The sequence below is a fragment of the Lampris incognitus genome, chromosome 1 (genome assembly GCF_029633865.1).
Source record: "Lampris incognitus isolate fLamInc1 chromosome 1, fLamInc1.hap2, whole genome shotgun sequence".
In the NCBI taxonomy this organism is placed as follows: Eukaryota; Metazoa; Chordata; class Actinopteri; order Lampriformes; family Lampridae; genus Lampris; species Lampris incognitus.
In genome coordinates, this window is record NC_079211.1 from 130,978,426 (window position 1) to 130,992,222 (window position 13,797).

The window sequence follows — 13,797 nt, forward strand, 5'->3', positions numbered from 1 at the left end:
ATTTTGCTGAGCCTGTAAACTGGCTGCTAACCTCGAAGCTGCACTCGCCCTTTCGTAGGATGACAAATTGCTAGCGTAGTTAGCATGCTGGAAACGTGTCGGCTGACATTGTATTTCTTTAATACCACGACGTTTTCTTGACAAATCAGACTTATGGCCTTTGATCGGACTTCAGTGAAAAATATTTTGCCGTCCACTCTTTCTTAAAAACCCGGCACTCGCTGTCGACTTCTCGCTTCTTTGGTCGGCTCATTTTGTGAAAGCAGGCGGTCGCTACATGCTCTGATGCGCGATGCAAGAGGCAAAAGTGAAGGTCAGGTGAAGAGATGAGCGACTCTCGGCCTCTACATTAGAAAGGCCGGTTATATTTGCAGCGCGCCATCTAGTGGAACCAACTGTAAAGTATTGCAGGGGGAAACAGCGAATACCAGTCCTTTAAATTAAATATAGCATTGATTTCAATGCCCGACGGACCGGATTAAACAGCCCGCGGGCCGTAATTTGCCCACCCCTGGTCTACAGTGTCATCGGGACGACATAATTAAGTACAGCACAAAGCAAAGCGAAACGAAGGAAGCAAACAGAAAACATGCAGACAGAACAAACGTTTTGTTTTCGCTAACGCAGAAATGCGACATCGACATAGAAAGATTACAATCGTATCCCATGTGTCTAATCTAACTTCCTGCTGTTTTGCTTGCTTCATTTGCACCCCTGAGATTAAATTTATAGCCCCCCCCTTTTTTTCTCCCCAGTTGTATCCGGCCAATTACCCCACTCTTCCGAGCCGTCCCGATCTCTGCTCCGCCCCCTCTGCCGATCCGGGGAGGGCTGCGGACTACCACATGCCTCCTCCGATAAATGTGGAGTCGCCAGCCGCTTCTTTTCACCTGACAGTGAGGCGTTTCACCAGGGGGATGTAGCACGTGGGAGGATCACGCTATTCCCCCCAGTTCCCCCTCCCCCCTGAAATGGCGCCCCGACCGACCAGAGGAGGCGCTAGTACAGCGACCAGGACACATACCTACATCCGGCTTCCCACCCGCAGACACGGCCAATTGTGTCTGTAGGGATGCCCGACCAAGCCCGAGGTAACACGGGTATTCGAAGCGGCGATCCCCGGCGTAGCCCCGGACGCCCATGAAACTGATTCTTCAGTTAGAAGCAGCTATGCAAGAATTGTCAAAGGACTGATCCCAGGGAGGACAATCTCCAGCCAGGCTAGAGATTGAACTGTCCCAGGGCAGAATAGCGTTTCAGAAGCCTTCCTTTGAACATTCCTGTAATATTAACCATTGCGTTGGTAAACATTGTTGGTGCATGTTAGAGGTACTCAGGAGTCATTTCAGCATGATGGCAAGCCATGTGGATTTTAAAATGTCCATTAAATCTCGTTATCCCTTCTCATACATTGTTGTGACACTCAAACAAAACGATGGAAAAACAAAACACGCATAACAAAAACTACAAATAACAACGTTCTTTCTAAAAAAACGAAAGAAAAAAAGTACATTTTCATTTAAAAGGTATGCATTTTATAAATATATCAATTTCATTCAAACCTATTCGACTCTTTTATAAAAATCAATCTTTGGGCTGATCTTTCCCAAAAACCAGCAGAGATAACGCGAAGACATCTGCATAGGATCGCACAGGTGCTTTAGACTCGTGTTCAAACACAGACACACACCAGACGTCACTGTGCAAAACGACATCACACACACACACTCCGAGGTCCGGTGCACCACAACAACTGTGCACACGCGCGCGCGCACGCGCGCACGCACGCACACACAGTATTCACCAATGAAGTCACAGATATGTGTAGCCTAAATGGAAGCCCGAACAGCAATAAATCAAAGTGCACATGAAGGTTCGAAGCTATGACAATGGAGGTAGACCTTTTCTATTCACGTTATCACGTCACTCTTTTTACTTCTGCCCATGTGGCTGAGCTGCTGATGGCTATAACGATGTAAAATACTTGTATAACAACACACCTTCAATGACTTGACTGTTCAAGCTCTTAATGTCACAGGTCATTGGAGGACATTGTGAGAGGCTTTTTTTCGACTGAATGCTCGCCACGCTAATCGTCGAGCTGGCATCCAACAGATGTAAACAATTTAAAAAATTTGGTCAGCTTGTAAAGATTGATGGATATCGTGAGGGCAATGCCCGGAAAAACCTCTTCCAGAGAATGCAAGAGGATGTCAAGTATGACGTGAACCGAAGAGAAAACGCCACCTGACCAGAAGCTACTGCTAACTTCAGCTACCCAAAGGTTTATTCAGATTTCAGAGATAAACGTGAAGCCCAGTTTACAATTCACCACAGACCTGAGATAGATGCAAAAAAAGTCAAATAGGCTGGCTTCTGGCTTTTCTACATTCACTGTCACGATTAGGTTTAAGAGTGTTTGTGTGTGTGTGTGTATATATATATATGGAATGAGACTTGAACATTAACAAAGGTGTAATGTATTGCTACTGTCATGGAATATACCCATAACTGCATCTTTTTTTGTGTTGTGTTAAATCTGTTTTATTAGGCCCTTCAGACTTCAGACCCCAATGTAGAAATTAAAAATACAGGGGTTTCAATGTTGAACTCAGCATTTTTGATTTTAATCCTCATGACTAATTTGTGCAGAATAGGGTATTTTTCCAATAATAAAATTATATACGTGGAAGTATTTAGTTCAGCCAAACCTACACAAAGATGTTTTTAAATCTATGGTAAGGTACTATTGAATCAGTTCAACTGACTGGGACCAAGGCCTCATGGTGAGCATCCCCTGAACATGTGAATAAACCCGAGAGATCACATGTGAGTTAGCTGTAGCAACACTTCTTCCTACCCAGAGAATGGTCATTGTCCCTCCAAGGAAATGTTCTTACTATGTCCCGTACAGATATCTTCAACAGAAACATAGCATATTTATTTCGAACCCCATCTTTCCCCATGGGCCTGCTGTGTCCTGTCCATCTATCAGTCTTCACCCAGACTGCTTGGCCTGATAACTGGCATGTATACAGTATTTGTACACAGCCTTCCCTCTCTGTGGATTTGGCAGTGGGGTACTAGAGATGGTGGTAGGCACTACAAGGGAACCAAACTCTTTGGGAGGTAAACTTTTTGACCCTGTTTACATAAGCCAGATGGATAATATCGAGAAGAGGCTGACGACAAAGACTTCCTGGGATGCTAAAAATTCTTATATTTCTGATCCACTTGGTCACTGTTCACCAGTATCTTTAAGGAGAGGTGTGATGGGACAAATAAAGTGCAAAATGACCCCCCCGAACCTTGTTAGTGCCTCCTTTCTGTGCATGTGTTCCACTGTCCTTCTTTGGCTGAGTGTTTTCTAACCCTTAGACTCTGTTATCTCTCTCTCTCTCTCTCTCTCTCTCTCTCTCTCTCTCTCTCTCTCTCTCTCTCTCTCTCTCTCTCTCTCTCTCTCTCTCTCTCTCTCTCTCTCTCTCTCTCTCTCTCTCTCTCTCTCTCTCACTCTCTCTCTCTCCCTCTCACTCACTCTCTCTCGAGGAGTACCTGGCTGCTGGCTGCAGCCTGCAGAATGGGGCGGCATTCAATATCCAACGTTTAATCCCACCAACCCATCCCTAACCCCAACCCTGTTTAACCCCGCCCAAACCCAAGTCCAAACCAATGAAATTGATGTTTAACCCCGCCCAAATCAACATTTAATCCCACCCAAATTCAACAGCTAAACCAATCAAATGGAGGTTGGGATTAAACCTAACCCGTTCTGGAGGCTGCGTGCTTGTCTCTCTCTCCACCTCCCCTCATCTACTTCTATCTTTCTCTATCTCTCTCTCTCTCTCTCTCTCTCTCTCCGATCTTGCATTCTCAAGGCCAATCTAAATAGGGTTCAGTTCTTTTTGAAGAAAGAGAAAAGCCTCCTGTCACCCTCTGAGATGCGGTGAGCTCGTCTGGAGGACTGGCTGCCGTGGGCTCCAGAAGACCCTGACAGGGAGTACGGGGTGGAGCGCCATTCATCCTGGTGCTTGTCCATCAGCTGCTGATCAATCACTCGGTGCATATCATCCTAAACAGAGGGGGTGAACAACAGAGAGGCACATGAGAGAAAGATAGGGAAGAAATGAGAAGTGTGAACGGGTGTTCGGGGTGACAGAGGTGTATGGAAGGAGACGGAGGGCTAGAGGAGATGGTGACAGACTGGGTTGATGGTGGGGTGAATGAGTCTTGTTGCTGGTAAATGCAGATTGATAAACAGGCAGCTGGAATGGGCGTTTCTCCTGAGTCAGCTAACCGTGGCGTGGAATGGCTCAGCATGGCGTTGTCGAGTTAGTGCAAGGTGAAATGATGAGATGGCACACCTCGGCTCACCTCTAAGGCAGGAAGGGGGTACCACAGGGGAGAAAGGGTGGTACGGAAGCTGAGAAAGGCCACTAGATCAGAAACCACAAGAGCCACACAGTAAAGAGCCCTGAGGAGGCAAACTGTAGGCGGGGAAAGAGAGAGGAAAGAGCTGCCAGTTACAGGTGAGGCAGGGGAGGAAAGGGAGACACACACGTACACACACTGAGCTTTCAATATACACAGGTAATGTCGTTCCTCAGGGACGCCCATTGCAACGAATTGATAAATACAGAACTGCCTTTTCCCAGTTTTTGTTTCCTTATAAACTAAATTGAGAGCATCAGTGTATGTAGTTTAGATTTGTTAAAACAAAGACACGGTGGACTGTAGTTACTGGAAAGGGGTGCAGAGAAAGACAAGCTATAACAATGTCTTTATGCATGCTCAATAATCCAGGTAAGAAAATCAAAGGAAGTTGAATCAGTTCGTCTGGATACAACATTTATTGACAGATACGTTTTATCACTCATCTAAGTGACCTCTTCAGTCTAAACTGGCTGCGGGTAGTATGCCCACCCTTATAAACAATACAGCTGCATAACGACAGTGACCAGTTTCATATGCTAATACGGGCATGACCATTAATAGCGTTTCAATGGCCATGTGTACTATTCACAGAGGATTTGGGAATGTTTGCCATCACAGCATTGTAAGATCAATCAATCAATCAGTCAATCAATCAAGTTGCATTTTATACAGCGCTTTTCTAGCTGCAACAGCCACTCAGAGCGCTTTACATTTCTGGTCAAATCTGAATTTCAGACGCCTTTTACAATAGAACACAAGCCATTTTCTGTACAATTGCTACCTATTTCGTAAGATGGCGACAGATGAACTCTTAGCCCCCCCCCCCCCCAGTTCAGGGATGGTTGTTCCCTCTTCACATAGATGGCCTCTTGGACTCCCTGTTCAAACTAGCATTCCTATCAAGGATGTGCACATCCTCATCCTTGAAAGAGTGGCCACTGGCCTGTAGATGGGTGTAGACTGCAGAGTCCTGGTCCAACACATTAGCTCTCCTGTGTTGTGCCATCGTCTTGGTCAGTGTCTGTTTAGTTTCCCCAATGTAAATGTCACGGCAATCCCCCTGGCACTTAACAGCGTACACTATATTGCTCTGTTTGTGCCGAGGGACCCGATCCTTGGGGTACACCAATTTCTGGCACAGCATGTTTTGGGGTTTGAAAGCAACTGAGACATGGTGTTTGGAAAATATGTGTCTCAGCTTTTCCGACACTCCTGCCACATACAGAATCACCACTGGTTTACTCTTAGGCAGCTGTTGTCCTTTTCCTCTCTTTGATTGGCTGGTGCACTCTTTGGGCGTCTTCTTGGCTTTGACAAATGCCCAGTTAGGATAACCACACTTAACCAGGACCTGTTTAATGTGGGATGTCTCCTCTTCCCCGGCTGCTGTGTCGGTGGGGACGTTGTCAGCTCAGTGGTACAGCATCCCGATGACCCCTAGTTTGTGCTCCAGTGGATGATGAGAGTCAAAACTTAAGTACTGATAAGTATGCGTTGGTTTACGGCAAACATCAACAATCAAATGTCCCCCATCACCAATTGCAATTTCAGTCTAACCTGTCATTTTTCACGTCATCCCTGGTTAATTTGATGTGGTTGTCCACAGAGTTAATGTGGTCGGTGAAATGTGGTACGTCCTGAGATTTAATTTTAACACAGGTATTGTCCACAAATCTGAACCAATGGCTAGGTGGTGTCCATGGATAGGACATCAAAGCCCTCTTTTCCACTTCCTCCATATACAAGTTGGCCACTACAGGTGAGACTGGGGACCCATAGCAAACCCATGCTTCTGTCTATAGTACTGTCCCCTGTATGTGAAGTACGTGGACTGAAGACGCAGCTTCAGGAGCTGACACACTTGGTCAGTGTTAAGGGTGGTCCTATTGCTAAGGGTGGGGTAATTTTGTAATTTCATACAGACTACCTCCACTGTTTCATCAATAGGAACACATGTGAGGAGACCATCGTTTCATCCTCCTTCATAATGATGTTCCTCACCTTATCCACAAAATCCGTAGTGTTCTGAATGTGATGTTGATAGATGTTGATAGATGCAAGAAACTTAGAGATAGGTCACTGAGTTAATCATACTAACAATAGGCTGTAATGGCACATCCTGTTTATGTAGCTTAGGTAAACCATACAGACTAGGTGTAGCTTCCCCTGGTATAATCTATGGTAAAAAATTCTGTCAATAGCATTGTCCTGTTCTAACAGCTTCAGACAATCTATCACCTTTTTCTTGTAACCACTGCCTGGATCTCGTTTCAGGGGCTCATAAGTATTGATGTCGCTAAGTAAAGTCAAGGATGAGGATGTGCACATCCTTGATAGGCAGCAACGCTGGTTTGAACGGGGAGTCAAAGTGGCCATCTATGTGAAGAGGGAACGACCATCCGTGACCCGGGGGGGGGGGTAATTGTATATCTGTCACCATCTTACAATTCTGTTATTGCAATTAGTCCCCAACCTTCTGTGAATAGTACACATGGCCATTGTAACACTAGTTAATGGTCACGCCCATATCTGCATATGAAACTGGTCCTTGGTTTTGGTCGTTATGCAACTGTATTGTTTATAAGGGTGGGGATACCTGCAGTCAGTTTAGACTGAAGAGGTCACTTAGATGAGTGATGAAACGTTTCTCTCAATAAACGTCTCCAGATGAACTGATTCAACTTTCTGTGAAGCTATAACAATAATTTTTCTCTTTTCATTTCATAAACCATGTTACTATACAAAATTCATAGTCTGCTGTGTAATAATTTCAGATTAGCTGGTACCATCTGAATGTGCACAGAATTTTGCACATTCACAAAATCAGTGATACATTTACAGGAACTACAACGGACAAACGCACATCATGGTTTAATTTGCTCTCTTTGACAAACTGTTTTCATAAAATACTTGTCACAAATGTACAGCACAAACAGTTATTAAGGTCACAACATCGCAAACTGTCCCCAACCCTGACCTGTGATCGCTGACTCACCTGCCAGGCCTCCAGCTGCTGTGAAAGATTGAGCTTCTGCTGGATAGCATCTAGAAGCTGGCTATTCAGAGACATTATGTCTATCTTGCACTTGGCCAGCTCCATCTCTACAGCTTTCTTCCTGTCAAATACACAGACACATAGAGACACTCACTGACTTGGTCATGTCCTGCTGGCAAGACACTTTTATCATGTCCTGTTGGCACGCACAACATTCTTATCTCTTACAAAGTGATGAGGCATAAGAGCAACTTGGCAATGTATTTAACAAGTTTAACACATTTTATATGATGTTTGCCATTCATTATATACAATTTCTATCTAAATGTACAGTGTTGGCAAAAAGTGACTAAATAATTACAATCAGGGCTAGTCCAAGCCTTTCTGGGGCCCTAAGCTGAATTTGATTTGTCTCAGCACCACTCTGTCATTCATATGACTGCATGTGGCTGTGGGGCCCTAAGTGGCTGCTTAGTTCACTTTGGCCTCAGGCCGGTCCTGAAAACACTTCTGGGTAAATAATAACATGAGGTAATCCGGACGGATACACTCAAACTGTTGCAGTCATCCTGCTTATGAATCTTATATTGGGTCAATCTGTTATGGTCATACTTGGCTATGGCGTCATCTCTGTCTCTTATAGCACTTTGGAGCTGTTCACTTGGCTCTCTCGCTTCAGCCATTGCTCTCATCCGTTCTGTGTCATCTTGGATAGAGCACATCTCCACGGAGAGCAGCGCCATCTGTAGGACATATAGAGGAAGATACAGTAGACTCGGGGCTCATGCAGTCAAGATGCACTGGTACAAAGAAAACACGTTGTTGGCCTGCACATATTGACCAATTGTATATGCGTATATGTTTACAAGGGAGAGAGAGAGAATGACTGTTGAAGTTTCCTCTAAGATCTAAATAATAACAATTACATTTATATAGTGCTTTTCCAGACACCCAAAGCGCTTCACATTGAAGGGGGGAACTCACTTCAACCACCACCAATGTGTAGCACCAACCTGGGTGATGCACGACAGCCATTTTGTGCCAGAACGCTCACCACACATCAGCTTGAGGTGGAGAGGGAGGAATCATTGAGCCAATTACATGGGGGGATGATTAGGTGGCCAGATGGAGAGAGCCAGGTTGGGAATTTTGCCAGGACACCGGGGAACCCCCTACTCTTTGGGATAAATGTCATGGGATCTTTAATGACCACAGTGAGTCAGGACCTCGGTTTAATGTCTCAACCGAAGGACGGCATCTCCTACAGCACAGTGTCCCCTTCACTGCACTGAGGCATTGGGATTTGATATTTGTTGTTTTTATTCGGACCAGAGGGAAGACTACCCCCTACTGGCCCACCAACACCACTTCCACTTTAAATGACCGTTTTCTACAAGTTAGGTGTACTTTACCTAATGGGGGAAAAAAACAAAAATAAGTAAAATGAATCAGTGGTATTAAAGACATTGTCATGGCATGCTCCCAAAAAGATGCAAGATAAATTCATATTTGATGTCAGCACTCCAAGGTGCAGATCCTTCCTGTTTTTTCAGATGTCCCCTATTTTTCTAGGCCTTTATGTGCACACAGTACTACGACTTTGTTGTGTATTGTTACTAAAGCCCTTGTGAGAAGACAACAGCGGTGTATAGGGAATGGAAAGTAGTGGAACATCTCCTCATATTGTACTGACCCATATAGACTGCTCACGTTCCCCCGGGTTTTCCCTTTTCATTTCCCTTGATAGACTAAGTGAAGTAAAAGTTATAATGCTTCATCTCCATCCATCCATCCATCCATCTATTATCTGAACTGCTTATGCTGCTCTCAGGGTCGCGGGGATGCTGGAGCCTATCCCAGTAGTCATTGGGCGGCAGGCGGGGAGACACCCTGGATAGGCAACCAGGCCATCACAGGGCCGACACACACACACACACACACACACACACACACACACACACACACACACACACACACACACACACACACACACACACACACACATTCATACCTAGGGACAATTTAGTATGACCAATTCACCTGACTTACATGTCTTTGGACTGTGGGAGGAAACCGGAGCCCCCGGAGGAAATCACGCAGACACGGGGAGAACATGCAAACTCTACACAGAGGACAACTTGGGATGACCCACCAAGGTTGGACTACCCTGGGGCTCTAACCCAGGACCTTCTTGCTGTGAGGCGACTGCGCTAACCACTGCGCCACCGTGCTGCCCATGCTTCATCTCACCTCCACTTAAATGGACAGGATAGATTTTACATGTACAGTGTGTGCACATCTGCAGCTGTGTATGTATTTAAGTCTTTTTTTTGTTTTTTTTGTTACAGCCAGTACCTGATTGTGTAGCTGTAGCAGCTCCTCTTCTTTGCTGCGTTTTTTCTCCTGTTCGGCCTCGTAGTGCTCTCTGACATCCCTTAGCTCCTCCCCCAGCTTCCTCACCTGCTCCTCCAGAGCCTCCTCATCACTACGCCGGGAACCCTGCAACACACGGCACACACCACAATCATCACAATGCACACTCATCCCCACCTGAAAACATTAATCGGTATCACAAGAGAAGCCCATTCTGTGTATCTAAATGTCAATTTCCATCCATCCATCCATTTTCCAAGCCGCTTATCCTAATCAGGGTCACGGGGTGCTGGAGCCTATCCCAGCAGTCATTGGGCAGAAGGCAGGGAAAACACCCTGGACAGGTCGCCAGTCCATAATAACAATAATAATAATAATAATAATAATAATAATAATAATAATAATAACAATCACTACATTAATATAGCACTTTTCTCTTTCAGGACCTCAATTTCACATTTCATCCGAAGGACGGCATCTCCTACAGCACAGTGTCCCCATCACTGTACTGGGGCATTGGGATTTTTTAAAAATATTTGTTGTTTTTATTTGGACCAGAAGGAAGACTGCTCCCTACTGGCCCACCAACACCACTTCCGGCAGCAACTCGGTTTTCCCGGGAGGTCTCCCATCCTAGTACTAGCCAAGCCCATACCTGCTAAGCTTCTGTCATTTGGTACAGCCTGGGTACATGTTGGTATGGCTGCTGGCAATGTACCTACAACTGTTTTGATTTTGTGCCATCAATATCTTTATAAAAATCATTTTTTTTAAATATCTAGTTTTCCCTCTGAGGATATTTCATTTTTGAATGAAACCTGTCATGTCTGTGAAATGCATCAAGGTACAGGGTTAGTTGATACACTACAGTATATGGCTGGAGATGTGCATGTTACAATACCGTTGACTCGTTGCCATCGAGTAGGTTCTGTGTTAGCCTCCGTAGCTCCAGTAAGCTGGCATGGAGGCTCCCAGTAGGCACATCCTTGGCTGAGGAGGTCTCGGAGGACTCGTCCATGGACGAGTCGGTGGACAGGGCTGAGTCTGTGATGTCATTGCCCCTCAAATGGGAGCAGAGGGATCTCACCTCGCAGTAGGCCTCCCACAGCTGGAGACGCAGCTACACAGAGAGAGAGAAGGAAAACAAACCCATTATGTGTGTTTACCTCTCTCTCTCTTTCTCTTTGTTTCTGTTGTCTCATATATTGACTGATGCACATTACAAAATTAACCCATCCACGACCATTCATACACTGACAGCAGGAAGGGAAGAGAGTCGTGTGTGTTTGTGTGTGGACGTGTGAATGTGGATGTCAAAACATGGTCAAATAGTTTCGGCAAATGCTTTTTTTTGGGGGGGGGGGATTAGCCAGGAATTTCGCCAGGGGGGACGTAGTGTGTGGGAGGATCACGCTATTCCCCCCAGTTCCCGAACAGGCGCCCGGACCAACCAGAGGAGGCGTTAGTGCAGCGACCAGGACACATACCCACATCTGGTTTCCCACCCGCACACGGCCAATTGTGTCTGTAGGGACGCCTCAACCAAGCCGGAGGTAACATGGGGATTTGAACCGGCGATCCCTGTGTTGGTAAGCAACGAAAAAGACCGCTGCGCTACCCAGATTCTCCCTGCATACCTGCTATCTGATAACACTTTTGAGTACAGAACATATTTTCAACATTGGGCAAGTTAATGTCACAAAATCCCTTTCAATGACAAAGAGGCTCAGTTTCAACTTTCAGTTGGAATTTTCACCTCTGCTGCACTGTTGGCCCCAATCTGATTGGTGATGTAGTAACAGAGATTTCAAGGTAGTTTTAGTGGGCAGAAACTAAAAGAACATTATAAATTGTCATTCAGAGGTACATCTCCACAACCTTGATTTCAGAGCTGCACCCTATCTCTCACCTTGCTCCCCACTCCTCCACAAATTGACATTTAACTCAGCGCAGACAAGCGGAAACCATGTATTATATTACCTTCATTCATAATGACTTATTGCACTTTGAACAATACCCTGTAAGGCATGGTACAAAAGGTGTGTCATCCTTCTCTAGCAAATCTGTCTTTCCACTGAAAACTGGATCTTACCAAGCCTGTCACATAGCTTGCTGAAAAGCCAGATTTTTTTTTCTATTTTACCAGATACTTGATGGTTTACACCCCTCTAAATGCTTCTGTTTACATCTTTAGAAATAGAGGTAAAATACACTATTGATATTACTGTCATAGGACATGATATACTAGGCAGGAGAGTGGCAACTCAACACATAGAGAAACACAAAATTGTGCCATATGAGGGCGACTGGGTGGCATAGTGGTCTGTTCCGTTACCTTCCAACATGGGGATCAGCGGTTCGAATCCCCCTGTTACCTCCGGCTTGGTTTGGGGGTCCCTACAGACACAATTGGCTGTGTCTGCGGATGGGAAACCAGATGTGGGTTTGTGTCCTGGTCGCTGCACTAGCGCCTCCTCTAGTCATGTGGGGCACTTGTTCAGGGGGGAGGGGGAACTGAGGGGAATAGCGTGATCCTCCCACGCACTATGCCCCCCTGGTGAAACCCCTCACTGTCAGGGGAAAAGAAGCGGCTGGCAACTCCACATGTATTGGAGGAGGCATGTGGTAGTCTGCAGCCCTCCTCGGATCAGCAGAGGGGGTGGAGCAGTGACCAGGACCGTTCGGAAGAGTGGGGTAATTGGCCGGGTACAATTGGGGAGAAAAAGGGGGGAGAAAAAAAAATTGTGCCATATGGAAGCAAAATAGTCAAAAAAAGATACCGCCCAATTAGTTAGAAGTGATCTTTTTACATCCCTACACATTTTTTCTGTTGAGTTGCAATACAGATGAAAAGACCTCCAAAATGATTTGGAGGTCTTTCTGACCCACATACACTGCCTACAACCCCACCCATGTTTGAGTTGTTATGGGCGTAACACTGGGGGCGCGTTTACCTGCTCCCTCTCCTGCTCCTGCTCCTCCTGCTCCATGCTCTGCTCTATCTCACACAGCAGGTTGGAGGGGTGTGGGGTGAGGCCCTGGAGGCTTCGCTCCTCGGTCAGCTCCTCCAGGCGGGTGCTCAACTGTCTGTGAGACACTTGGACCTCCTGGAGCTCCAGCTGGCTCTGACGCAGCTGGAGACAGACAAACACAAACACAAACACAAACACAAACACACACACACACACAAACACACACACACACACACACACACACACACACACACACACACACACACACACACACACACACACACACACACACACAATGATCAATACCAAGTCTTCAGCAAACTCAACAATACATACATCTCTTGTGGAACACTAGCCTCGTGACTGGATATGCTGATCCGTTACCAAGAAGTCACGTGTTTGATAAGCGCAACGGCCACACGTCATCCAGCTAGAAACAAGCTAACACCTGCTAACTCAATGCAAGTCAAAGTGAATGCAGGTGCAAGCTAAATGAATAAATGGCAAGAGGTTGAGGACTGAGAGCATTTCTCCGCCATCCGCTGGGGAAAAATAACCACCACATGCAAACCCAGATAGGTATCCACAAAGACATGACATCTAAAAGTTGTTTAACACAATGTGAAGCCTTTCCTTTGATAAAAAAAAAATCCTGTTAGTTTTGCTGCTAATGGTGTTTACCTGTAGGTCCTTCTCGTGACACTGTTTCTGCAGCACCAGCGTCCTCTCCCTAAGGTCATCCACGGTGTTCTGCAGCAGCTCGTTCTCCTCTAGCACGGCATGGACCCGGCGCTCCAGCTCCATCTTCCTTTCGGACAACATCGTAATCTAACAGCACATACCATGGCAGAAGGCAGGTTAGACACCGCACCACAGGAAGTATGGGGGAGAAACTATGCACTGCTTTGATATACTATGGTAGATAGGGCTCAGCAAATAGGTGGCTATGATTCTGATTAAAGGCTAGTTTTCTAGACGTGTTGTTTTTTCTGACTCTGAGGTGAGCTGAGCTCTTGCACAAGATTA

The 13,797-nt window shown here is 45.8% G+C and overlaps 1 protein-coding gene across 1 annotated transcript in view; it reads right to left on the reverse strand.

Annotated features, from left to right (window-relative positions):
• Positions 1 to 3,892: 3,892 nt before the first annotated feature.
• Positions 3,893 to 13,797, reverse strand: part of bicdl1 (BICD family like cargo adaptor 1) — a 19,624-nt gene continuing 9,719 nt past the window's right edge. Inside the window, exons 3-9 of the mRNA XM_056279685.1 lie at positions 13,453 to 13,599; positions 12,754 to 12,933; positions 10,701 to 10,919; positions 9,782 to 9,925; positions 8,039 to 8,169; positions 7,427 to 7,547; positions 3,893 to 4,069 (exon numbers count right to left, since the gene is read on the reverse strand). Of these exons, the coding sequence (XP_056135660.1) occupies positions 3,893 to 4,069; positions 7,427 to 7,547; positions 8,039 to 8,169; positions 9,782 to 9,925; positions 10,701 to 10,919; positions 12,754 to 12,933; positions 13,453 to 13,599 (1,119 nt within the window). The remainder of the gene's footprint in view (positions 4,070 to 7,426; positions 7,548 to 8,038; positions 8,170 to 9,781; positions 9,926 to 10,700; positions 10,920 to 12,753; positions 12,934 to 13,452; positions 13,600 to 13,797) is intronic.